General features: G+C 44.2%; 1 protein-coding gene across 1 annotated transcript; it reads left to right on the forward strand.

The window, feature by feature from the left end:
* Positions 1-3,235: 3,235 nt before the first annotated feature.
* On the forward strand, positions 3,236-25,766 carry mettl16 (methyltransferase 16, N6-methyladenosine). The gene is made up of 9 exons (XM_030777648.1): positions 3,236-3,363; positions 11,483-11,670; positions 12,883-13,023; positions 13,256-13,371; positions 13,665-13,807; positions 17,807-17,876; positions 19,754-19,843; positions 24,625-24,801; positions 25,073-25,766. Exons 1-9 carry the CDS (start codon positions 3,236-3,238, stop codon positions 25,658-25,660), a joined length of 1,641 nt encoding a protein of 546 aa, XP_030633508.1. The 3' UTR covers positions 25,661-25,766.
* Positions 25,767-27,738: the final 1,972 nt, after the last annotated feature.

Consider the following 27,738-nt stretch of genomic DNA (forward strand, 5'->3'; position numbering starts at 1 on the left):
TTCTTTCCTATTCTGTTCATCTTGCTATCTATGTTGATTCAATGTGTAAAAAAAAAAGAAAAAAGACAAAACGGGGAAAAAAATTGGACACAATGGGAAATGATGATTGACTGACTGCATCTCAACAATGGAGACCAGCCATTCCATATCTTTAAAAGGCAGAAGACCTTGCCCCATGACACGGCGCAAGGCCACGAGATGAAAGAAAAATCAATAAATAAATGTCTGATTAACTTGCACATCCCTGCTCTTGTTAGATCTTTAGTCCTGTCCAGGGCTGAAAATCTACACGATTTAAACCTTATTAATAAATGCATAAACAGATATCATTTTAATTAGCCTTTTCATTACAATGCAATTATATAATAAAGAATTCCACTGCTTAACCAATCTTATTATCTAGCGATTTTCCTGTGGTGTGTATCTTGGGTGAACCTGCTGCTGAAGCTCTGAATAGTGACTAGTAGGAGATGTGTAAGTGTCAACGTTAGCACTGCTGCATGTAACAGGACTGATGACTGAGCTGTCTGGTAGGGAGGGTGGTGCTGGTAGATGTGGTGGAGGAAGCCACATCTGTGGTTCAGGCAGAGCTAAAATGCTTGTGAATGTTGTTTTTTTTGTTTGTTTGTTTTTTTGTTTGCCTCGTATGACGATGACTGACCTCAGGCCGTCCTACAGCGTACTCTGAGAAAAACAGATGAATTCACATCTTTTTGTAAAAACAAGTATGGAGAAGGGGGAAAAAAAGGTTTCTTCATCTCTGATTAGCAGGAGGATGTTTGTGTGTGTGTATATATATACACATACATATATGTGTGTGTGTGTATACAGACACGTGTATATATATATGGCTGTTAACTATTTAATGACTTAACTCAGATGCCCTACCAGATAGGTCAGCTGACGTGGTAACCGTGACAGCTCAAGATGTTCTTTGTAGAGAGACTGGTCTGTGTGTGCTGCAAGAGTGAGGATGACTCCTTTGTGTGTTTTCTTTCCTCTTTCTTTTCTTTCTTTTTTTTGTTTGTGATGGGATTGCGGCAGACTAAGAAATAACCCTAAGGGAGAAGTGCCCGCCCCCAAACAAAAACCATCGATGTCTCCTGTTATGGGGGGGACAAAAAAGACTAGTTTATCAGGAGAGAGACTATTCTGATTGTGTTAGTCAAATCATCTCTTGTTCAGCTTCTTGTCTCTCTCTCTCTCCCCTACAGTCAGAGCAAAGAGGACAGGAGTAGCCCAAATGAACCCAAGTCTCCTCTATGGACCAGGGGAGAAAGAGAGGTCCCATCTACACCAAAGGGTGTATCCTCCTTGCTGTAAATGTGAAAAAAAAAGACCAAAAAGTGGGTAAAATAGGAAAGTGATATTTGGGTACGTTTTCTGGATAGTTATTTTGTTCTAATTTGCGGTATCCGCAGCTGGTACTGCTTTAGTAAGCCATCTTAGAGAAATCACTGTTCCCTTCTGACTGGCAGACCTCAGGAGTCCTGGGGCCAGCGTAAAAATGAAGCTTACGTGAAGATTTGATTTTTTTTTTTCTTTTTTTCCAAAACAAATGAACCTTTTCTTATTTCATAGGAAAAGGCAAAAAAATAAAAATAAAACCACCAGGGAATTGCCTATTCCCTCAGATGATCTTCATTTTGCGAAAGCGTACAATAAAGGCACTTAGTCAGGCTTTCCATGTGCCCCTAGGAGAATATAAAAATTAAATAAATAATAAAAATCGCGTTTGCTGTTCACAGGTCCCAAGCAATCCCAATGCTGCACTTGCTGGATGGATTAATGTACAGACAGCCATCTTGCACTGTCTGTGGGTCTGTCCTCCAGCCACTGGTCCATCTGTCTGCTCTACCTGCTTTGTGAATAGATTTGAGGGCTTCAAAATTTCACAGTTCTAATGGGACTTTTGCTTTCATGGTATCACTGTTCACACAGCCAATTGTTAACAATATATCTGGATGTCATTGTTTGCAACATAATTAAAAAAAAATATGTAGATGTTTGTCTTCTCTTAGTGGTCATATGGAATGTGTGTGAATGGCGCAAATAAGGCTGAAAGCCATATTTGTCAAGTATGTAAAATGCCTGGAGACTGAGAACAAGAGTGACTGTGACGTATTGAGGTCTGGTTTAAGTTTAAAAAAAAAATTGAGTTAACCTCTCTAAAATTAGAATTTTCTTCGGAGAACTTATACGACGGTTGTGTTTAAGGTTATTCCGTTATCTTGCGTAACAGGACATAAAAATAGTAAAACGTACAAGTAAGTGTGTCCCAGTGCAGTACACCGCAATACATTATGCATGCTCTCACACATTAACGATGCTGAGTGCTTGGACCTGACAGAGATGCCATAGTTCTGAAGTGTTACTTGATTGACAGTCCAAAGTGGAGGAGATACTCGTATAAGTGACAGGTAGGACAGAGAGCTAGGAAATTAAGTAATGAATTTTTCTGGAACGCCTTGGGACCTGACACAGTTCAGGTATTAAAGCTAATCTACATAGCATGTTGCCTCATTTTTTTTGCAACGTAGCAAGACACATTACGAGTGATCCAAAAGTACATACTGAGAATGGGTATGATACACTAATCGACATTAACTATTCCAGAAAACAACTTTCACTTAGTGGAGCGTAGCGTGTGGGTTGACGTCATATGTCGCGTTGGCACAGGGTTGTGACTACCGCGCATATCCGGAAAACAATTTGAACGTTTGGACAACGTGATTAGCTAGCTCGTAGCATCGTTGCATGCAATGCCTGGTTAAGGAGTAAAAGCCTACAAAAGCTTACAAGCGTATTGTGATTTAACGAGATAAGAACGGTATATTTATTTTCCTCCAGATATACATGTCACCATCCCTTTTCTCGTGTGCCTGATATGTTATTTTACAGTTACTAAAGCTGTTTACCACATTAGCATAGCATAGTGTTATCGAGGCGATAAACTACTGAACTCACTCTACTTCTTGCCTAACCTTTGCTGCATTCCTAGTTTAAGACTTGTTTGTTTTCTTTAGACATCGATTCAGCTAGCAGTTGTATCTTATTGCTGCTCTCAAATAGAAACCAAATGCATCAAATCTGCGCAACAGTGTCCTGCATTTAGTCTTGAGTAAAATACATCACAAAAAGCGAGGCTATCAGTTCATATTTGACCAACCTAACAACTTGTTTTGGTACTTACTGGCTGTTTTGTTTGGTGACTCCTCTTCACAGAGTTGCAAGAATGGCTTTAAATAAATCCATGCATCCTCGGAACCGTTATAAAGACAAACCTCCAGACTTTGCCTATTTGGCTTCCAAATATCCAGAGTTTCAGCAGCATGTGCAGACCAGCTTGACCGGTCGGGCGATGTGAGTACAGACTAATTTAACACTCAGAACGAACACTTCAACAGATGAAGTATCTTTACCGCTATCAGCACCTTCTGTTACACAGATGAGCACCTTATCCAGGGTCATTCGAATTATTCAACATGACATTCAAAACCTGTCAATTACTTCTTATTAAAATAAGACTATTAACAGTGATGCACCATGTAGTACTATTTCGTCATTAAGATGTTTACGGTGTTTCGTAACGTAAATACAACGTGACATTTTTAATAGGTTTTGTGCGGTGATGATTCCCAATGAAAAATTTAATGGGCCAAATGTTTGGTGACTGTCTATTGTTTATGTCCATTTTTTTTAATGGACCGAGGACGTGGTTACATTTTTCTCGCCTGTTCTGCTTCTATTAGAGTTTATGATGTTTCGCTGTGTGAATTCATCTTTGTTGTGTGAACAATCTCGTTTTCACTATTAACTGTGACCCGCACAACTGTTCAGGTGGCATCTGCCAGGTGATCCCGTGTGTTTGTGCAGACTGATGTCTCTGGGGAGTCGGCAGACTTGCTGCTTCACGTTGGGCTTTTTTTTCCCTGAAGAAACGAGTTACAGCTTTTGGGGATCGATAGTCCCGTGGGACTTCATTCGGTGCCTGTCCTATTGAAATGACGCCTCTGATTTGATATGGGATGTCCGACTGCGATCGTCAATAGAACAGCGAGGCTCTGCAGACGGGAGGAGGGGAGGGCACGAAGCTACCCAGTATGCCAAAAAATGATTTTGGCAGACGGCGCTTAACTTTTTTTTAACACTGAGTTTTCCCTTATATATTTATTTATTTCGTTTTGGCTTGCTTGCAAAATTAGCTTTTGCTCCGTTGGGAGCAGGCTTTCGCAAACGCCTGGAAGTCATGTCTGCAGTCTCATATGGTATGCTTCAAAAGCCAAGTCTCTGTGTGCCCAGACCAATACTCCTTCTCGCCTGTATTTTTTTTTCGTGCATATATTGCCAGTGGGTAGATAGCTTTGTCCTGAGGGACTGTGTCCCCAGTGGTTTAAGGGAAAAAAACCAGAATATTAATGCTCAAACCTGCTTCCAGTGGTTTCAGTGCTAGGCAAGTTCAAGCCAGAAAGATTTCAGACCGAGAGTTAAGAAAGGAGCTGCCTGTTGGGAGAGCTGTGCTGGTTTGCTGGAGGTGCCAGAGGGTAGGTCTGGGAGTCAGTTTTAAAATTCACTCTCTCTCAGAAACCTCCATCTTGTTCTTCTACCTTATAGTCAGGCTGCTACACATAAAAGCACATGCACTAACCATCACCGGAGCCTCATCTGTTATTTCTGTTATTACAAGCTAGTTGTTTGGAATGGCAGTGGCTGGAAGAAAAAGAGATTTTCTGATTATTAATGCATGACTTGCAACAGAAGTCTTGGATTTTCTGTCTTTTTTTTTTTCTTTTCTTTTCGTTTGCTGGACAATCTCCTGTCCACTTTTGTAAGAAAGAACTGCAAACTGGCACTGCAGAGCAACATGTCAGCAGGTGGAAAGATGAAAAGCACACACTAACACACACACACACACACACACAGAGAGGCGTGCCAGACTGCTTTCAGTCATCTGAGTGAACTGGACTCGCCAGAGCAGTAATTGGGACACACAGGGACATAAAATATGCAGAGCTCGGTGAGGCCCTAGCAGCAGCTCCTCTCTTCTCCCTGAGTGGCCTCTCAGATCTCTCCATTCTCCAGAACAGTTAGGCTAAACGCTGTTTGTATGTATAGGACTTCATTTGCTATACACATAAATTAGCCACATTTTTCCCATAACTTTCATGTTATTCTATTGGCTGCGGACTAAAGTGTGCTGTGGTTTGGCAGTGCTATATGTTGTATTGAATAACTTGGGAGTCGACAGAGTTGAGTGTTTGTTCAACCTTTGATAAGATTTGTCTTGGCGGAGTGATATTGAAACAGTAAAGTAATAATGTAAGCGGTAATGTTGGTTTAGGTAACTTTTTTTTTCCCTTTTGTGTTTATTGTTATGCCGGTCCGGTCGTGTCAGTCCGCCCGACAGGTCTAGTCATTAGAGCAAAGCAAAGAGACACACAGCACTGTGTGTCATGTGGTTGAAAGAGAGAGAGGAAAAAAGAAGGAGATAGGCTTTCATAACACAAATCTACACTGATATGTCTGCACCTGCTGATGAGGCTCGGCTTCTGTTGAGCATACAGAAGAAAAAGCCTTCTCTCTCTGGCGCGCTGTCAGGCCTGCCTGTAGAGACCTCTTTTGAAGCTACAGTATTAAAAGAGTCCTGCGTCGCTAGCCTCTCCCTTTGATTCCTAATAATGAAGGTCCGGAAAGTTCTAACGGCGCCCTCCGGCTACCTCGCTCTGCCCTCTAATTAGGCAGGCGTAGACATCTTCTCTCAACTCACTTTCACAACCTCACACTCACATTTCCTCCTCAGTTCAAGCCTTTTGTTGTCCTGCTACATGTATCTATTGTGTGTTGTTTTTAAGGAAAGACTTTAAATCTGTGGTATCAGGTTAGACTTTTCTGTTCTTTGGGGTGTGAGGGCTAGAGTTTGCATGTTAGCTGAATTAGTGAAGTCTCACCTGCTGAGGGGGGAAAAAATCCCTTACATTTATTCCTCATGTTTTATGCATGTCTAGACTCAAATCAACCCAAGACTTCACGGTTGGTAAAAAGCCCCTGCTCCTCACCGAACCCTCATTATCAAATATTTGTAGTGAAAAATGATAGATCCAGGGCATATTATACATATTTTACATATTCAAATGCTTCTCCATTTAGATATTTAAATTCTTTTTTTTTTTTTTTTTTTTTAAACATATTCTGACAGTGGATCCACAAAGACCCCCCCCCCCCCCCCCCCCCCCCCACACACACACACAAGATATCTGTCCATATAATGTCACATAAGGAGTAGAGTCAGTATTTTCAGAGAGTTCTCTCATGTCAGTCCCCCTGTTGTATGTTGCAGTGCAGACTCATGGCCTGCTCTCAGGTCCACGGTCTCCATAGACACGTAACTCTCATACCTCACAGCTCTTTCTCTACTGAAAATATACCATAGCTCCCTGTATATCAGCTGTTCCCCAACCCTCCCTTTTTAGGCTCAGGTGCGTGTGTGTATGTTGACACAGGTGTGGTTTCGCATGTATTCTGAGATGTCCATCTCATTGTTGGGAAATGCTGGAGCAGTGTGCGATGTGAGAATTTTTTTGTGTGTGTGTGTGTGGAAGTGAAGTTGAATTGAAGCACTCATGTTGAGCCAGTGTCTCCCTGTCAGCATATTGACAACATGTTTTTGTTTGTTTGTTTGTATGTAAATGTTTGTAGGTGGGTGGTCTGTCAGTGTTGTAGCTGTTTAAATCTGCAGCAGTTGTCAGTTACATTGATTAACATAAACCATAATCATCTACCTACCACACACCTCTCTCTCTCTCTGTTTCTGTCTTTCTCTCCTGCGCTGCCTCTATCTCTCACTGTCTGTCTCTTCATCTCTCTCTCTCTCTCTCTCTCTCTCTGTTTCTGTCTTTCTCTCCTGCGCTGCCTCTATCTCTCACTGTCTGTCTCTTCATCTCTCTCTCTCTCTCTCTCTCTATTTCTGTCTTTCTCTCCTGCTCTGCCTCTATCTTTCACTGGCTGTCTCTTCTTCTCTCTCTCTCTCTCTCTCTCTCTCTCTCTCCGTCTCATTGGAAGCTTCTTAAAATATTTTCACTGGCAATCTGGTTCATTAGTAAAGTCCTCTGGAGTCATCTGTAATCTCTGAAACGCACAGAGTCGTGTATGTGTTGTTCTGTGTCATTAGCCACCAGTTTGAAGTACATCCTTTTCTTCTTTGCCATACTTTTCCGACTTTGCCGTTCTGGTAAGATAAGCCTCTTTAAGTTTAAGTTTAGTGTAAGTACCTCAGCCTCAGTCTGGCGGATGTGGTTAATCTGAAAAGAGACGATACTCATGTGGGGGGTGGGGGGGCTTTTGGGAGGGGGTTTAAATGAACCAATAACCACTCAGGCTCTTGAGTTGCCCCCTTAACCCCACACCCCCCCCCCCCCTCCTTCTGAAAGTTCCAGAGAGAGGGAGAGAGAGAGAAGATTTTGGGGCCACAGATGTCAGCGGTAGAAGGATGGGATTATGAAGCATGAACCACAGAGACAGAGCCCATCACGGGTGTGTGTCTGGCAGCCCAGCACTGAAGCTCTGGGGACGTATTAAAAATTCAAAGTCCGGGGTGACATTTAATGTTTTTTTTTTTTTTCTTTCTTTTTCTTTTTCGTTTTCTCACATCCCAGAATGGAGGATCCTTCAGTAATAAGTCTAACATTAATCTACACAGCAGGCTGCCAAGCAGCTGCATTATTGATGTGGAGGAAGTCTTTTTGGTCGAGAGCTCACTCGCTCACTCTCTCTTTTTTTTTTTTAATTTTATTTTTAAGACGAGGAGCATAACTGGAGCGTTGACTCTCGTGTCCGCTCCAAATGTGGAGCGGTGAGGACTTGGGGTGGTGAGGGAGGTGGGAAGAGGGGGGGGGGGGGCAGTGGGGGTCTCCTGTCCTTAGGCCTCTCTCTGCAGGTGTTTCTTCTGACCTGCTCGTAGTTTATGACCCCTGATTCTCTAAAAAAAAAAAAAAAAAAAAAAGGAGGATATCATTTTACCCTGAAACAGTAGCCTGTGCATGATGCAGTTTCTTTGTTTCCCTTGTACCGACTACATCTTCGTTTGGGTTTCATTGACTGTGGTTACCGCATGCTTCGAATTCCAGATATCATTGTAATGCTAAATGTCAGAGGCTTCTCAGCAGGACCTGGCTATTTTTAAAAAACTCATCTGTGCAAATCTTATGTCGACACACAAGTATTACAGCAATAAAGGTGTGACTGATTTTTTTTTTTATTAACATAAAAACCATCCCTAAAAATAAAATGTCAGTTGCATGGAACGTGATTCATTCGTTAAATCTAAGCTCTGTGCTCAGCAAAAGGCCAGAAATGCTTTTGTTCTGAGGTTTCAGAGAACTCAATTGATTACCCTGTCAGCCACAGCCACAATTAACATTAAGAATTCTATTACATTCCAAAGGAAAAGATGAGGGTTTCATTTCATGTGTTCATAACATCTCTCTCTCTCTCTCTCTCTCTCTCTCTCTGTAATATCTCTCTACCTCAGACAATATCATTTAAGACTTATTACAGTGGATTTTAGTGTTAGTACGTAATTGTTCCTGCCTACACAGTACGGTTCGTGTTCATCATGTGAAAAGGTCATTGAGTCAGTACAGTGCAGCCCAGTGGAGCTGGGTAGAGTTTGTATGTGGAGAAGTGTGTGAGGGAGGATGATGTGGGAAAGGTTACCTTGTTGTGTTAATGATGGTAAAAGATGGAGGTGAGCATATGGTGGGCTGTCCACATGTCAGAGCACTTCACTCACCACAGACGGATCTGTATGTCTTCACAAAGCTCTCTACTGCGGGTGTGTTTCTCTCTCTTCATCTCTCTCTCTCTTTCGTTCTTTCTTTCTTTCTTTCTTTCTTTTTTTCTTTCTTTCTTTCTTTCTATCTTTCTTTCTCTATCTCTCTTTTCATCTCTCTTTCTCCCTCTTCCTTTCTCTATCTCTCACTCTCTCTCTCTCTCTCTCTCTCCATCTCTTTCTCTCCTCCTCTCTCTCTCACAGTAAAAAGGCAGATCCTCTGTGTGATTTTCTGTTTCTCTCTATTTAAACATCTCTAACAGTAGGAAGCAGGAATGTTCTGTGGAGCTGAGATCATGTGCCGGTGCCCTTGTTTCTCCTGCTCCTGTAGCTGTGAGGTGTGGGGAGGAGTGGGCAGGTGGGGAGTTAGCTGACAGACTGGGAAGGGAAAGTCCTGAAGGTGTCTTTCCTTTCCTTTTCTTTTGTGAGGTGTGTGTGTGTGTGTGTGTGTGTGTGTGTTCGCTCATGCGCGCTGGCCCTGTGGGACTCCACACTCTCTTATCACCCAATGAGAGTACTTACAGATGCCTTCCTCACCACACCTCTCCAGCACTGTGACCAGGCACCCCTCAGTAAACTCAGAGTCTGACAAAGCAAACAGCCAATAACTGTGGTCAGTGTTACTGTCAGCCTCTCTGTCCACATACGCACACCTCTATTATGCACTAGAAGGCCAGTTTGTGATCTTCAGGGCTGGATAGGCGTGTTCTCATGCATGAGAGTGGTTGCCGTGGCAACAATGCTTCTCTCTCTCTCTCTCTCTCTCTCTCTCTCTCTCTCTCTGTCTCTCGCCATTCACTGTAGTGAGAGATTCATCAGGGTCTAAAAATAGAGGGCAGGCCAGCACCAAATGGTCTTTTCCTCAGCCTATTGATTATGACCTGACTGAGCGGAGAGCAGGGGTGGAACAGTAACCAAGCTATTAGCCTCAATCTATTGGGTCACTCAGATGTGTGATCCACTCCGGTTCTGGCTGAGCCCACTCAACCTCAGCGGTTCTGTTCCGACTCATTGCGATTCCCTGTATACCCAAGGCTGTTGTATCGCAGCTTCTTGCTGCCTTGGCTTTTTCTGAAGAGATCAGACTGGTTGGATATCACTATCAGGGTGGAGAGCTCGTTTAATCAGCTTCTGAGCGTCTGTGACAGCCGACTACATATTTAATGTCACTGTCACCCTCAAGGTCATATCACCTCAACTCCATTCGTTACAGCTAATATGACCATCACTTACATGCTCATTCTGATGACAGATTGAAGAAATGAGGAAGTAGAGACCTTCTCAATTATGTTCACATCGATGCGAGAAAAGCATGTCCTTTCATACTTCAATGCAGTGCATGTCAATATTTGCTACTTGTCTTCATCAAGTCAGAAGTCAGCCTCACGCACAGGGTTGTGGAGTCACTCATTGATGGTACCACCGATTCCGACTCTACTAACACAAATTTACTTCCAATCCTGACTCCGACTCCACAACACTGCTTAATTATAAAGCGGGTCTGTGGAGTTAGTACACAAAACCATCAACTCTGACCCCGGCTCCTCAATTTATGGTACCACCGACTCCGACTCCAGTAACCCAATTTTGCTTCCGACTCTGCGACTCCGACTCCATGACTGTGACTCTGACTCCACAGCCCTGCTCACACGGACACACACAATCGTGTATATATATATATATATATATAATTTTTTCACCTACTGTGAATTGATTAAGGTGTGTATATCTGTGGGCTCAGCCTTATCCTGTGAGCCCAGTGAGACCTTACTCTTCATATCAGTGCTGTGATATTGCTGTGTGCTAACAGACCATCCATCACCTTGCTCTGACTCTCTGGGCTGAAGGACAGCACTGTGTATATTACAGTGAGTGTAACATAGATATGACCTCCACTTCTCCTTTTTGTCTTCCCGCCTTAACTGTACAGCGTTAGGACGCATACCTCCTTAAAGCTTTTAAAAACGTGTTATCTCGATTTTTTTTTTTCCTGATATTTTTTTTTTCTTTCTCAGAGCGTTGGTTTGGGAAAGCGGACTCTTTGTGGAACCCTTTCAGCTAATATTCCGTAATGCGTGGCACCGTTCCATCTTAGTTATCGTATCGGTGAGAGATTCACGCGATCCCAGTCTCACGCGGAGGTGCCAGACGTAATCCTCGCCTGAAAGCAGCTAATTACATTTGCGGAGGTGTGAATGTGGCAGGACACCTTAATTACACCTATCTCTCCGCTCTCTCTCCCATCTTTTTTTTCTTTTTTCTTTTTTCTTTTTCCCAAAGTCCAAAACGTGATATCCAGGCTCTAGAATCCATTAAAGATGGGAATAACGAGAGAACAAACTCGACGGGCCTGCGGTGCCGATAACGTCAGGGGCGCCCGTGCCATTAGCGAGGAAGTGTAAATTGAAACGCGTCGCCTTCATTGTGTTCCTTCATCACAGCCGACGTCCTCCTGATAAGACCTAATGAATTGAGAGCAGGGTTTGGGATACGCTTCCGCAATACGGCTAATTTAACATCGGAGGATAACTGTGTTTCTCTCTCTCTCTCTCTCTCTCTCTCTGTGTGTGTCTCTCTCTCTCTCAATATGTTAACCCCTACCCCCTTTCCTCTACCCCTACTCCTCCACCTCCACCCCTCCGTCCCTCTCCGCAGGCTGAACTTTAAGGATCCTGAGGCGGTGCGGGCTCTCACCTGTACGCTGCTGAAGGAGGACTTTGGCCTGACCATCGAGATCCCGCTGGAACGCCTCATACCCACCGTACCGCTCCGACTCAACTACATCCACTGGGTGGAGGACCTGATCGGAGGCCAGGGCAACCCACGGCTGGGCATCGACATCGGTACGCCCCCCCCAGTTTAATCTCGACTGAGACCGTCCTGTTTTGATAGATCACCCTCTGGGGTTATTTTGGCTAACGCTTCTTCACTGAGGGAGCTGAGGCAGGGGTATGCTATGGGCACACATACAGGACTACTGAGAACTAGAGTCGGACTCACTCTGTCTCTCGCTTTTTGGTGCTTTTTCTGCCTCCACCATTTGGAAATTGATACCACCATATGGATGTCACTTTCTGTCTCACTTATCAGATTTGGAGAGTGAGTGTGTGGCCGAAACGCAGTGTAGTTATTGGGTTAGAGTGCTGATTGGCAACCCTGGCTGGTCTTCCTGTCAGTTACATGATGGATGGCCATGCTATGTCTCTCTCTAATGCCTGACCTCATGTGTGCTCATCCTAGCTCCAGGGCCAAACCGCTGAAGTTTGTTAGACGGCCTCATGGGAAACGTAGTCTTATTAAGGGCTGTGATCAGGTAATGGGTGGTTATGGCTGGCCTGTCCCTGCTTTGCTGGGTCACAGAGGGGCTGTGTGAATGCTGTTAGAGCTTTTTCAGTGAAGGTCATTGCATAGCCCCATTGACTCAAATGGTAACTGTGTTTTAATAGACTGTGAGTGTGCGGTCACTGTAAGAGGTAGTGATTTAGCAGAGCTCAGCACTCAATAATTCTTCAGTTATTGTAGAAAAATACCAAAGTCCACATTAACATTTTAGATATAGAAATAATGTACAATAAATAAAATAAAACCTCCCCTAATTTTCTCCAGTTTAACACAATATTGTCATCTATATCTATCTGTCTGTCTGTCTGTGTAATGTATTGTATGTATCTATCTAATGTATCTGTCTGTATATGCAGATAATGATGTCAGAAATATTTTTTGGGTTTACACCCAAATGAAAGAAATGAATTTTTTGTGGTTAGTTTTAAAATTTGTACTTGAAAGATGAAATTTAGAAAAACATTTTAGTCTATTTATACTCATTTGGAACGTAACAGAGGTGTGACAGTGTTCAAGCCATTTCCATCAGTTGAAGATGGAAAATTTTCCATCTTTTCTTCACAAGACATGGTTACCAGTTTTCTTCACAAGACATGGTTACCAAATGTTTGGAGTTTGATGAAAACAGTAGTCTTTAGGAGTGTGTGACAGGCAAAAAACTGTGTAAAGGGGAAGAAAAACACTGAGGGTTTTCCCTTCCGATGCGTGTGCAGGCACCGGGGCCTCTTGCATCTACCCCCTGCTGGGAGCGTCCATGAATGGCTGGCGCTTCCTGGCCACAGAGGTGGATGACATCTGCTTTAATTATGCCAAGAAGAACGTGGAGCAGAACCACCTAGCCGATCTCATTAAAGGTGTGTGTGTGTGTGTGTGTGTGTGTGTGTGTGCGCGTGCGTGTTTGTGCATGCATGCGTGCACGCATGTACATGTGTGCTTTCATCCATTTATGACAGCTTTCGTTGGAGTTTGACCCACCTTTTCACCGAGGTGTCCTTCGAATGTGTGTGTGTATCTGTGTCTATCTGTGTGTATGTCTGTGTGTGTGTGTGTGTGTGTGTGTGTGTGTGTGTGTGTGTGTTTTTCCAGTGGTGAAGGTGCCACAGAAGACCTTGCTCATGGATGCACTGAAGGAGGAATCAGGCATCGTCTATGATTTCTGTATGTGTAACCCGCCTTTCTTTGCAAACCAGTTGGAGGCTCAGGTAATATACTATCCGATTAAAATGCAGCGTTTACGCCAAACAAGGTCACCGAATCCTTCAGGCCGTTTCCACCAAATAGCCAATTTCCTATTGTGCAGTGCAAAGTGAAACTGCTCTCTGTGCAGATACTAGAAGCGTTACTCGTAGTGTCCTCAGAACAGTATGTTCAGTGTAATTGTTTGCTGCAACAGCAATAAATAGCAGTTTACTTTTCTTTGTTTTTTTTTTTTTGTCATCCTTTGTCCCCCCTCTCTCTCTCTCACACTCTCTGTCTTTCGTGTCTCTTTCTGTAGGGGGTTAACTCGAGGAATTCTCGGAGGCCTCCCCCCAGCTCTGTTAACACAGGAGGTGTGACTGAGATCATGGCGGAGGGGGGAGAGCTGGAGTTTGTGAAGAGGATCATCCATGACAGTCTACAGCTCAAGAAAAGACTTAGGTTAGATACACACGTGCGCGCACGCACACACACACACACACACACACACACACACACACACACACGCACGCGCACACACACACGCTCAGTGTGCACACACTCTGTACTCAGTACATCCCCTCAAAGTGACCTGAATCTTTTCATGACACCACAGGCTTAAAATTGATTGTCTTCATATTTGACTGTCTTCGCACTACCAGTAGATTTTCGACATACGCAGGCAGCCGTATATGGTGTGATTAATAATGTATATACTTTTTCACTGTTCTCGCATGGGTGAAAGTTGAATTTTGGTTTATTTCATTAGGTTTTTTTTTTTTGTTTTAATTTTACATCTTTCAGTCCTTAAAAAATATTGTCTTTTAAAATTGTTCATCTAGATTAAAGTTCATTTTGAACTCTATGGCGTTCTTTCTCTCCCATGAACCCAGAGTTAGTGTTTACAGAATTACAGACAAAGAGCAGAAGCATCCATGTTCTGACCGGTGTGATGACTGGAGTACGCATACATTTGTTTCAGTCTCAGAGCCCTGATTGACAGCAATAGAAACAAATACCTAACTGGCTCTTCTTTGTACACTGAACCGATGTTTGGAGGGTTGCTAGGAGGGGGCGGGATAACAGGAAGCAGGCAGGGTCAAATCCAGAGTTAGGTGCACGCAGGCTCACTGCAGTGACTGTAATTTATTCAGATGTGTTTGTCCAGTCAGGTCTCATGTATATTTCCATGTATGTGCAGCTCCCCGGAGAGGCCCAGTCTACTATGCTCTGTCACTGCTGAATAAGCACAGCGTTTAAGGAGCATGTCAAAGCTGAGAGAACACTGTCAACCTGTCCTAGTTTTCACCTGACTTATTTCTTTATCGGGCTTTTAAAACACGCCTGTGCACACTCATGAGAACACGCACACACTCATAGATACGCACACACTCACACTCACTTGCTACCTTACACACACACATTGTTGTGTGGGGGGTCGAGTCAGACAGCATGAGGGGGACCCCTGATTAAGGGGGATGAGCCAGACCAAGATTGGGAGGAAACTGTCATTCAGGGTTTGTTTAGTTAATCAGCAGTGAAAGTAAATGATTATCCATGGTAGTATCCGGCTGCTTGGTCCGTGCGTGCGTGCGTGTGTGCGTGTGTGTGGGGGGTGCTGTCAGCAGGGCACTGGAGTGAGACAGTCAGGGATGGGGAGGGAGGCAAGCTCCATTAGGCCTGATTATCTGCCCCACACCTGGGACGCCCATGAGGGTAGCTGTGTTCGGATGTGTGTGTGCGTGTGTCATGTATGTGCAAATAGTGTGAGTGTGAGTGATGTGAGCATGCATGTGTGTGATGGGTTTTTTCCTTTTGGGTAAACTGTGCATACACTGGTACAGTGGAAGGGTGTGTGATTTTGTGTGTGTGTGCGCGCGTGGCTGCAGTTGTATGCCAAATTGAGTGGTCTCCATTGGGAAGGAGTGGTTTCTGTTCCGTCTCAGTGTGTGTGTAATGAGCATTCTCTCTGGTGGGCTCAGGATCAACACACACAGACTGTCAGAGGGTGTGTGTGTGTGTGTGTGTGTGTGTGTGTGTGTGTGTGTGTGTGTGTGTGTGTGTGTGTGTGTGTGTGTGTGTATGTGTATGGGGACCAGGCAGGTGCCTGTGGATCCAGCCAAACCTCTCTGATTGGTCCTCTGAGAACCCCCCATCCATCCTCTCCGACTCCACAGAGCTGTAATTAACGTCCTACCCCCGGAAACCTCCATCTCCCCCCTTTACTAAAAACCCAAACTTAAGATTTCAAACAGCTGGGGAGAAAGAAGTCTAATTTCAAAAGAAGCTAATTGCTCCACACTTTTGTCACCCTAATTGTTGTAGCTCTCTCTTCTCATTTAAATAAGCCAGGAATATAAGTGAGTTCATGCATCACACTGTTAGATACTTGGGGAGTCTGGGCATTGGAAGCTATTACGTGTGTGAGAGCTGTTCAGCTTTTCTCTGCCAGATAGAGTGGCTAACATCTGTGAATATTAGAGCTCCTCAATATTTCATATCACAAAATGAAATGACACCCCCCCCCCCCCCCCACACACACACACACATTTCTCTCCCTTAGGCTCCTTCGCCTGCACGAACAACCCACCCCCCCCTCCACGAACCCCTCCCTCGTTCTGTCCCCTTGGCACGACTGCCCCCTAAGGATCTTTGGGGGTTTACCAACCCCAGTGAAGAGAGCCTGGTTCTAGTGTGGATGGAACTGGGTGGGGCAGCCTGTTGTCATGGGCTGTTGTCATGGTTTTAGTTATGAGTGGTGTCATTTAATAACAGAGAGGAATTATTGTAAATTAGCCGTGAGAATTGCTTAAAGAGACGAGACTTGACATTTCAGTGCCAAAACTGAAGAAACAGCAGTGCAAATAAATGCCTTTGCACACGTTCTACAAGTGTGTGAAACTTAATCAGAGAACACAGCACTGTTCTTCAATGACAGATTCCATTCTTTGGTGTATAGGCGATTGTGGTGGACAACGGTGGCTCAGGTGGACTTTGAAATCTCTGTGAAGTGTTGGTTGACACATGAATACTGACAGAACCGTGACATAGGGTTTGCATTGTTTACATGCTCGTCACATCTGTCGTGACCGGTCGTCCCCTGTGGACGGAGACGTTGTCGTCCTGGAAGAGACCAGTCCCATAAGGACCAGAGACGTGTCACCCTTAGGTCGAACACGATCGCACAGAATGGCTTTGTGTTCGTTGGCATTTCACTTGCCCTCGTTAGCGTCGAACGGTTGGGAACCCCTTTGCCTTGGGAAACCTGCACTCAGGCGTGTCGGTTTCTTTCAGCCTGCATCAAATGCACTCATTCATTGAAAACAGGATGAAAAATTGCTCCTCTGTTTGGCTTTTTACGCTGCTCAGTAGGCCATATCATATATCACTTTTGCACTTTATTCACAAACATGCAGTTGTAAATGTAATAAAAGGTAGAGATATAACTCAGCCATTCTGTTTTTTTTCTCTGGAGTTCTCGATGGATAAACCTGACTGTTCATGCGCTAGATATAAACAGACATCTGATATCCTGACCTTTGCAGTCAACTGTTTTGGTCTTTGCATCCCAAACATGAGCATCACATGCGTTTGCGTACGCATGTGTTTTCAGTCTCAGCTAATCATGTCTGTCCGTCACACTTCCACACAAAGTTCAATTTACGCAGCGTTCCGCACGGATCGTTTCGCAAGTTGAAGAATCTTTGTAACTGAAACTCCTTGTAATCATACTCTATCATTCACACCTCTCTCTCAGAATCAATGAGATCTTTCTCTCTCTCTAGTCATAGCAGCTAACATACTGGGTGACTGTACCTGCATAGCATTTTTTCATATGACCTGGTGAATAATGGGCATGTTAACTGGTTAATGAATTCAGGGACTACACTTGGAAGCACCTGCTTTCAATAGAGACTACTGTCTGTCCCTCCATTTCTTCAGTCATTTCTCAATTTTGGCAGTCACCTGTACATTTCAGGTGCATATCTCTGCTGCACTGAGAGATTTGCCCGGTTGTGGGATTGTTTTGTTTTGTTTTGTCTGGTCTGTCTTTTCCTGTTGGGATTCTGTGAGTATCGACTGATCAAAGCTCATCTTTTTTTATCGCTGAGAATAAGCATTGATTTTTTTTGTCTCATGTACGTCTTCAAAGCCTTCTGTCTGACTGAGGGACTGTACAGTTTTCTTTTATATGCTTCACACAGCTTTGTTTTGTGTGTGTGTGTGTGTGTGTGTGTGTGCGCGTGCGTATGTGTGTCAGTTTAAAACACCGCTCAAATCTTTTAAAAAGTGCTGGGTGACTGAGGTACAGAGTAGAGTAACCAAATTTCCACTTCACACAGAGCAAACTAAACACCTCTCTCTCCAGGTTGGTAGCATGCTGCTTGTTTGATGTGTGCCAGTTGGTTTGTGCTTGGCCCAATCAGCCTTACACCCTTCTTGTTTGCTCCCCGTGTACAGGTGGTACAGTTGCATGCTGGGAAAGAAGTGTAGCTTAGCACCTTTGAAGGAGGAACTGAGAAAACAAGGGGTAAGTACCCAGAGAGACCACTTAAAAGGGATGTGTGTGTGTGTGTGTGAGAGAGAGAGAGAAGGGGAGAGAGAAGGGGAAGGAGAGAGAGAGAGAGACAAGGAGTTAGAGAGATCGAGTGGATGTGGAAGAGGTACTTTATCCCCTTTCCCTGGCTACCAACTGTACTCTTTTTTTTTTTTTTTTTTTAGGGCTCTTGATGTGACAGGTGATCTTTTTTTCTTAGGCAAAAACAGACTTTGGGTTAATGGGTATAAATGAATTCCACCAACGCGGCTCAAGGTGTCGCCAAAATAAACAGCCGTGCGCTGGGCCAATTTCACCGGTTCATTAGCCTTCATTAGCTCATGTCGCTAATGGTGTTAGCCTGCAGTGATAGCCTAAGTGATCCGTTGTCTTGCATAGGGTCTTGGGGGGGGGGGGGGACACTCTGTTAGCTGTGAATGAGAACCATTCGCCCCACTCATGCCCTATTAGGCCTGTGTCAATCAGCCAGCCCCTCGCAGGCCAGATGTGACACTTCACGTCCTCTGTTCATCTGGACATGTCAGAATTCAGTTGCCTCTAATCGCACTGAGTGCAAACTTGGCCAACTTCCAGCAGATATGGGTGTTACACCCATTCTACACTCTGTAGCTATAATGGGACTATAATTAATATGCTAATGATAAGCTCGCTTTCACTCTCTCTCTCTCTGTCTGTCCCCCTCCTTCCGCCCCTCCCTCTCTTCTCACTCGCCCTTTTTTGGAGGGTGGGTGGGGAGGGGGATGAGGAGCTTTCTGTTCTTTCGGTTCATTTCATCCTGAGAGTCTTTTTTAAGGTTGCCTACCTCGGTTTAGGCCCCATGCTGCTTTTGTTGCCTTTATTTCCTCTGCTGTTGATGCCCGTGTCTCGCGGCACGGAGGTGGCTCCCATCTTTAGCTCGGAGGTCTGACTTTGTCTCCGTGCCCCTGCTGTCCCCGGCCCTGCTCGCTCTACATGGCCCTGCTCCTCCTGAACCTTCCACGGCCATTAGCTTTGCTGCGTTTATTGCATTTATGCACTTCATTCTTTCTTGCTTTATTAAGCCCTGGTACCCCACTAATGTCCCCTCCCCCCCTCATCCTCTGTGTGTGTGTGTGTGTGTGTGTGTGTGTGTCTCTTATGCTTCTCAGGTGTGCCCCGCCCCTCTCCGTTCTCCTCCCCTCTCTGTGGTCCTTCTCAAGATTTCTTCTGGGGTTTTTTTTTCCTGTTATACCTGGGTTTTTAGGAAGTTTTTTCTTGCCTGCTACGAGGATTAAGTCAAGGGGGTGCCGTCCTGTTTTGTTTGTTGTGGCCATGTAAAGTCCTTTGAGACTGTAAACAGTGATATTGGACTGTAAATAAACTCGAACTTGAGCTCTCTGTTGTGAGACTTCATGTCTTTAGAAGTTGAGCATTCTAAAGCTGACAGTAGAGTTCACATTAGAGTGTTCATTCTAACCCTCACCCTTAGGATGACAGAGAGATCCACTCCCATGGGTTAGGCATGTGTGAATACAGGCTGTTTCACACCCGGATATTAGCTTTCCTCATGTGGAAACAGTTAGATAGAGAACATACAGAGTGTATTCCCTATTCTTCAGAGGCTATAAACACTTTTATTTCTATAACATTACTGTAATTATGTGTGTGTGTCTGCTTTGGGAGCTAGGTATTACATGTGTTTGATGCAGTCGCCAGTAATCAGTTGACTGTAAACTGGCCGATGTAGAGGACTCTGAATAAAAGCATACACTCAGTAATATCTAAATGTATAGATGGAACAAACCTGTGTCCTGAATGATGTGGTCATATGATATAGTCTAAAGATAGTATGAGTTCTAAATCTGCTTTTTTTTTTTTTTTCCTTTGGACAGGTACCTAAAGTGACACACACCGAGTTCTGCCAAGGCCGGACCATGCGCTGGGCTCTGGCCTGGAGTTTCTATGATGACGTGACTGTCCCAGTAAGCTTCTGTTCCAGTAGGGACAAAAAAAAAAAAACTGTGTGTGTGTGTGTGTGTGTGTGATGTTAAGCTGGGCAGGGAGACGGTGCCCGTTGTGAGCTCGGGCAGGGGAAAGGGACACCTGATGAATATTCACACAGGCTCTGGCATAATATTAATAATGCAGCCACAGCCCATTCCATCAGACAGAATTCAACCTGCTTCCAGAGGAGCCGTCTGCATTTCCTTAGACCTCGTATCCTGGCAACGGTTACCGGGGCAAGGTGCTTTGCCAGTGCTGTCACATTGTTTGGGAAGAAAGAGAGAGTCAGAGACTAAGAGTGAAAATTAGCAAAAGGAGACACGGAGGGAGAGTTGGGGGGGGGGGGGGGGGGGGGGAGATAGAGCTCTCTAGTGATCGTTGGGGGGAAAGGGAGAAAAAAAAAAGGGGGGGGGAGGTGAAGAATTGGACTGGTCTTTCAGGAGAATTCTCTGTGCCCCAGATGACTCTCCTCAAAGAGCACTTGAGCAGAAAGATTGGCCTACATTTACGCCTCCTCTCCTCACGCCCCACCCTCAGTCTGCAAAGAGAGAGCTTTATCTGTTTACCCCAGCAAACTGGGAAAACTCTCCCTCTCTCTTTCTCTTTCTCGCTCTGTCTCTTTCTGTCTGTTGGTCCAGTTTCTTCAGCATCTCCGTCCATCTCATAGTCATCAGCCCAGCTGAGCCCCATTAGCCAACCTCATGGAAAACAGATCAATCTCCATGACAGTTTGATCTTTAATCCGGACGTGAAACGCGTGGCCGTGGAACACTGAGGGGCCTGGTTGGAATCTGATAGCTCCTTCGTTAGAGAGAGAGAGAGAGAGAGAGAGAGACATACAGGAGCCAGTGAGTGAGAATCACGTGATGGCCTGCAGTGCATTAAAGTGACCAGGCTGCAGGCACGGACGGCATGCAGCCCCGTTGAGGGGGGAATTTACGAGAAGTGGGCGGTGCCCGTTGGGGTCAGAGATCAGAGGGGACTCAGGCGCCGCGTTGGGGGGGGGTTGTTGGTTGGGTTAGGCTCAGTAATGAATGGTTCACGTCGAACAGACTCAGCTGTCACCCGCTCAAGGTTAACCACTGATCACCCTTCTGCTTATCTATGTCTGCTGCTTTTCAATAATTGAATAATGACCTTTTTATCTCTTCTTTTGCATCCAACGCAGAGCCTCCCTGAGCTCCAGCTCCTCACAGTGGGTTTGCCTGGGCTCAGAATTAGGCCACTCACAGTCAGGGAAGCTTGTAGAGTCAGAGTGACTGGCCTTTTATATGAAATTCGCCCAGTTCTGAGCGCGATGCCTCAGAGAGAAGACGATGAGCTTTGACTCAGTCTGTCATATTAAATCACAAACCATCTCGGGTGTGTGTGTGTGTGTGTGTGTGTGTGTGTGTGTGTGTGTGTGTGTGTGTGTGTGTGAGAGAGAGAGCGAGAGAATAACTGTTTAGATGAGGATTTGAAGGAGGATATGACCATGGTATAAGATTGGTGGAAATTGATCGGGGTCTGTGTGCGTGTGCGGGTGCACACGTGTGCATGTTTGCACAAGTATACTTGTGTCTGTATGAGTTTTCATCTCCATTCATGCTCGCTGTGGCAGTGGAGTGTGAATCTTTGTCGAGGATGTGCTGTACACACAGACGTGTATTGATTTTTGCAGTTATTTTCCTCTGTGGCTTTGAGTAGAAGGCCTCAAATGAGGGGATTAACTGAGGCGTACGAAGAAACACAATAGCAGAAATCAGCACCGAACACTAGTTACAATGTTCTACACAGACCAATCTATAAAACCAGCCACACAATGTTTTGACACAGAGCTTAAAAACCGTAACGTAAACAGAGCCATTGAAATGTGTCGTTAAATAGGTTTTACATTGTCTTGTCTGGATGGCGGGGTTTCAGGCTGGTATGTGTTGTCAGGGGAAACATAGGCTGATCATGTTGTTGTCATGTTCAAATAAAGGATGTTTCACCATGTTGCACTGACGCTGCTCCAATGTCATTATAGGGACATGTTTAAAAGTCATAAGGTGGCTCCCCCTGCTGCTCAATACTTGTATTGCAAGTTACATTAACATTGGCACTGATAGCCCCTTTTTTGGAGAGAGAAATATTATTTTTTTTATATTATTTTTTTATTTAAAAATAAGTCATAATAATGTAATTGTATATGTAAATCAATATATAAGCAAATATGTTTCAGTGTAAGGCCTACTGTAAGCAAATCAAGATAAAAATCTTTGTTTTAAAAAAAACAAAGAAAAAGTCGGGTCCTTGATCCTAGCAAGTAGCGTGTACTCTTTTCTACCAGTTTGAATGTGTTTCAATTCTGTTTACAAATCCACTGAGAATTTTTTTTTTCTATTAAATCAATCACACAAAAGTAGAAGCTTGCAAGCAATCTATCATTAATTTCTACACTTCATAACAAAGTACTGTTTCCCTCTAGCTGTGTAACAGAGTGTGTGTGTGTGTGTGTGTGTGTGTGTGTGTGTGTGTGTGTGTGTGGTTAGTGGTCTCTGTGTTGACTGATGAGAGATTAGCAGGTCAGTCTAGCCTGTGATGGGATTAGGGGGGAGGAATGGCAGGAGGTGTTTGAGCATGACGCTCTGTTTGATTAAACCAGAGTGTGACATCACTGCGCACAGAGGAGGAGACTGAGGTAACACGCCAGTCACCTACGCTAATGCACGACTAAACGCACCCGGTGCCCGCGGAGGCGACGTGTGTTTGGGTGTTGTTTATGGTATTTTCTGATTGGGAGTGTGTGTGGTGAGAGTCCAGCAGTCTGTTTGTAGTGACTCATAGCTGATGGCTTTTTGTTGCCTGTTACCACAGATGTGCTATTATGAGTGGAGAGAGCTAAGTGAGCTAATGTTAAATGCCTCCTCTCTCTCTCTCTCTCTCTCTCTCTCTCGCGCTCTCTCTCTCTCGCTCTCTCTCCTTTGTATAATGCTGTCAGTGACTCAATCAGGAGATGACTTGGCCTTTAAAGGGAGAGGGAAGTACTGAGAGACAATGACGTGACTCCCTTCTCTTTCCTCTGTCTCATCTTTTTTTTCCCCCCCTCCCTCTCAGTCTCTCACTCCACCTCATTCATCCTTCCACCATCCTAAACTGCTACTAAGCATTTTACCCATCTTCTTTACCCATTTATCTGTTAACATGCTGCTGTTGCTGGTGTTTTTGTGCATACCTCTTGCCTGTGTATTTCTCCCTGTTAGCAGATTTGGGTGAAGGGTCTTTGGTATCAGGGTTAGTGGAAGCCGGACTGGGACGTGTGAGAGAGTCTTATGGTATGTGTGCTATGTGTGGTGAGAGTGCGTGGTTGCATGTGATTAACAACTTCTGGATTTTCTTTCTTTGTTTGTATGTCTCCGTTTTGTTTATTTGGACTTTTTTTTTTTCCTTGGGCGAATCTTCTCATGTCTTGAAAATATAGATACAGACACACACACACATATATATATGTGCATAGAGAGAGAGGGAGGCATAGATACAACAGTATTATTTTGTAAATAGTTTAGTGAGGCTAGTTTTTCTTAACATTTAAACGCAGGGCAGCAAAGGAAGCAGCTCAGGCTTGTGTTTTCTACTCTTCCTGCAAGTGTGTGTGTGTGTGTGTGTGTGTGTGTGTGTTAGGGTGTGTGTCATAATTCAAAGGTTACCTCTTGTCTGATGACCTTTGTCCTGTGCAGTTAACCGATGGAACTGGGTTCCACTTTGCCCAAGGTCAGGGCGGGGACGGCCACAGCCTCACGACTGACTCCTCTGTGGTTTTGTGTTCTGCTGCCCCCTACAGGGCATCTCTCTTTTTCTCTATCTGTCTCTCTCTCTCACTCTCTCTCTCTCTCGCGCTCTTTTTCTCTCTCTCTCTCTTGCTCTCTCTCTCTCTTTTTCTCTATCTGTCTCTCTCTCTCACTCTCACACTCTCTCTCTCGCTCTTTTCTCTCTCTCTCTTTTTCTCTATCTGGCTCTCTCTCTCACTCTCACACTCTCTCTCTCGCTCTTTTTCTCTCTCTCTCTTTTTCTCTATCTGGCTCTCTCTCTCACTCTCACACTCTCTCTCTCGCTTGCTCTTTTTCTCTCTCTCTTGCTCTCTCTCTCTCTTTTTCTCTATCTGTCTCTCTCTCTTGCTCTCTCTCTGATTAGTTAATAAGGATTCATGATTCACTGACAAAGTGCTAAAACTGGTATGTCTTCATTACATTAGAGGCCACACCACTGTAAGTCAGTGAGTGTCAGGGAGGTTAGAGCGTTATCCAGTGAGATCACTGGGTGTGGTGGCCAGAGGAAAAAGGCAGCTGTGAAGACTTAACCCAGTCTGTCATATTCCTGCTCCTTAACAACATTATATCCTGTCTCAAACACACAGCTAAGTTTACTGTAGCAAGAGGCCAATAGGGTTTTTTTTGTATTTTGCACAATGTATATAATTTTAGGATTGTTGGTATGTTATGACACAATAAGTAACTAAATTGGCTGTAACACCCATTTGGTATGTGGTCCCAACAGACTGGCTACAGTTCTTAGCAGAGTCCATAGAAAATGTTCAGATAGATGCTACCTTATGTGGGTTCATGGTATATAATGGATGACGGAAGTTGACAAGCACATTTTAAGGTATATTCTGGTAGATTATCCATCAGAATCTTTCCTAGTCACCACTATATCTCGGGGTTAAGTCGTTTGGTGTGGTGAGCGGTCAGACTGAATGTACATACATGTCTCTCTCTCTCTCTCTCTCTCTCTCTCTCAGTCACCTCCGTGTAAAAAGCGTAAGCTGGAGAAGGCACGGAAACCCCTCACTTTCACTGTTCTGCAGCCCACGGTGACAGAGGTGCAGAGCAAGGCAGCCAGCACGCTCTGTTCCCACGGCAGCAGCAGTGTGGAGGTCATCACAGCCTGGCTAGAAAAGACCCTGACAGACCTGAGGGTAAAACACAGAGACTCAGACCTGTACTCAAAAAAAAAAAAAAAAAAAGTCACATACATACAGAGACTTTCAACTACGAAACACGTCTTAAGATAAAAGCATTAAATCTCTAAATAAAGAAGATAGGCTTGAGAACTCTGTATTCTAGACTAAAGGCCCTTAGAACATGTCACGGCAGTGTGTACAGATGCTTGGATTCATTAAAGGAAGGTTTTTTTTTCTGTAATACTTTAAGTAAGAGCTTGGTGTTTTTGCTGTGTTGTGTTTTCAGGTGCTCCACAAGCGGGTGCCATGTGGGGAGGAAGAGCTGAGCCTCTTCCTAACAGCCGTGGAGAACACCTGGATCCACGTGCGACAAAAACGGCGGGAACAGAACCGACAGTTACGGGAGCTTCCCCGAGCCCCACCCGCACCCGAACAAGATCCCGGATCGTCCGAACAAGCGCAGAACAACCCCAAAACCGATCAGCCCTCAGCGGAAAACCTAGAAGCACAGGCAGATACAGAACCAGCAGCACTGGGCTCCGACCAGGCCCCAGAGGACATCTCTGATCCTAACAGGAACAATGGAAAGGAAGCAGATCTCCAGGATACTGACCTGCTGAGTCAGAGGGACGTGACCATGGAGTCTCCAACCACAGAGGTGCCCCCAACACAGGACGCCACGCCCTCCACCATGCCCGAGAGCCCCAGCACCACCCAGAGGTTCCTCTTCAAGTGTCTGGTGAACGTGAAGGCGGAGGAGAAGGATGTGGTAGTGGAGATGCACTGGGTGGAGGGACAGAACAAGGACTTGATGAACCAGCTTTGCACCTACCTGAAGAATACCCTCTTCCGACTGGCATCCAAACCTGTGTGAACCTGGTACTGTACCTGGTTCCTGGTCCTGATACTTTACTCAAATCTGAATTTTCTACTGTTTATCTACAGTACAGTCTCTGTACTGCAAAAAACAAAAATCAACACAATAACAAGCTCATGCTCCACTCGTTCTGTACTCTACATGATCTACGTCATGTTTCTGTTGTACAATCAAAATGAGTCTTCTGAGTTTTAGTGTACATTTGTAATAAATGTATTTTAATATCATGGTTCCAGTTGTGTTTCTCTGATGCTGATTGTAAACATTTGCTTCTCTCTAAATATCCTGGCAACTTGATCTCTTACTGTCACGCATTGGGCATCTTCTGACTCTACATAACTTTTTAATGTTAGGTTTTAATTTAAATTAGTGGTTAATAAAAGGAGAGTCTCTGTAAGGTTCACTGAAATACTGTTCAAAATGTTGTCACAATATAATAATACTGAGCTGTTATTTTATTTACAGTTCAGTGAAATCTTTGATTGTATAGTTTATTATCGGCTCGTAGGATTCAGTCATGTTTTCAGCAAACATTAATGGATAGGCTGCGATTGACTGGCGAGCTGTCTAGGGTCTTTCCTTTTGCCCAATGAATGCTGGGATAGGCTCCAGCACCCCCGTGACCCTAATTAGGATAAGTGGCTTAGATAATGAGTGAGTGAGTGAGTGAGTGAATATGGAGACAGCACTCACCTTCCCAATCTGCCACAAGGGGGCATGCTTAAAACCGTGCAAGAGACAGAATGAATTTAACGCCATCGACCCAAGATTATCTTTTTTTTTTTAATCAAGACCCAAGATAATGTCATCCAAACAAATAAAACTGTTTATATGAATGGTTATGTATAAAATAGCTGTTATAATTCAAAAGTATGGATTTAGGACATAGTTGGCCCAAACATTTCACCTGGCTCTCTGTGTCCCTGTGGAGTTTGGTCAGATATTACTAACCTAGCCCTAAGGCTTTCTCATGCCTACAGACTCATGAAAAGTTTTATTCTTAATATATCATGTCCAGTTGTTGCAGACAGTTTGAGGAAATGACTGTTCCACAAGAGGGAAAAAACAAAATGTAAAGATCTATATCAGAACTAATTTTATTTTTATGATGTTGATTTTTTCTCAAACACTTCCAGCTCCTAATTCGTCGCCTTCCCTTACATACACAGTCATATACACACTAACATAGAAATCTACAAATAACACAGAACCAAGAACAGAGTTGCCTGTCTATTTCCTGTGCCTAGAATGCCCTTTTAAGAGCCCAGGGACGGGAAGTTTGAGTCAGTACCCAGACCTCCTGCACGGAACCGGACTACATAACAGGAAGCCAGGCCAGTCACTTTTTTAGTCCCTGGTGTATTGTGTGCACTTCATCACATGGTGTCTTTTCTTCCTGGGTTGCGCCGCCTACTTGGGTCTGATGCCTGAAAGACAGTTTTGAGAATTTAACCCGGCCCTCCTTACTATTCCCAGTGCATGTGACGGACATGTGACAGTGAGAAAGCAGACTGGTTTGCTGTTTTGCTTACACATATGATTACGTGTTTATGGGTCCGTATTAGTTCATGTGTGTGAGTATCGCTTATGAAAATGTGGCATTTTCTCTTCCACTTTAAAAGTATCTGTAACGTAAACAGTAGAGGGAGAAACTTACATTTTAAATAATCTACAGAGAAACGGATCAATTTAACGCGATACAAGACTAAACTGTTACAGCGAATTTCGAGGTGGTTGGAGAAAGTTATCTACACAAAATCATAGCGCAAATAATATTACATTTAAACATGTTTTGAAACATCGATCTTAAATGCCATGCTTGTTCAGCGCGCAGAAAAGCCATCTCAGCTTTTTCTACAGCGCTGACTTAGCAGACCCTTCCTGAGTCACAGTTCAGCATGACAATGGATGTGAAGCGAAAGGCACAAACATCATATATATATATAAGCAAGACACCACTGCAAAACGACCTCTCATCCAGCTCAACTATAAATAATATACTGTATATTCACTATAAAATATAAGACTGAATTTTCTGAGGGTTCAAAAATGAGCGACTGGACAACCCCACTTAA

Source organism: Chanos chanos, chromosome 6 (genome assembly GCF_902362185.1).
Source record: "Chanos chanos chromosome 6, fChaCha1.1, whole genome shotgun sequence".
Lineage (NCBI taxonomy): Eukaryota > Metazoa > Chordata > Actinopteri > Gonorynchiformes > Chanidae > Chanos > Chanos chanos.

Bases quoted from the DNA above. Each gene is read 5' to 3' on its own strand.
- mettl16 (XM_030777648.1), top strand. From the start codon at position 3,236: ATGGCTTTAAATAAATCCATGCATCCTCGGAACCGTTATAAAGACAAA. The intron at 13,808-17,806 runs GTTAGATACACA...CCCCGTGTACAG, and splicing joins CAGCTCAAGAAAAGACTTAG to GTGGTACAGTTGCATGCTGG. The intron at 24,802-25,072 runs GTAAAACACAGA...TTGTGTTTTCAG, and splicing joins AGACCCTGACAGACCTGAGG to GTGCTCCACAAGCGGGTGCC.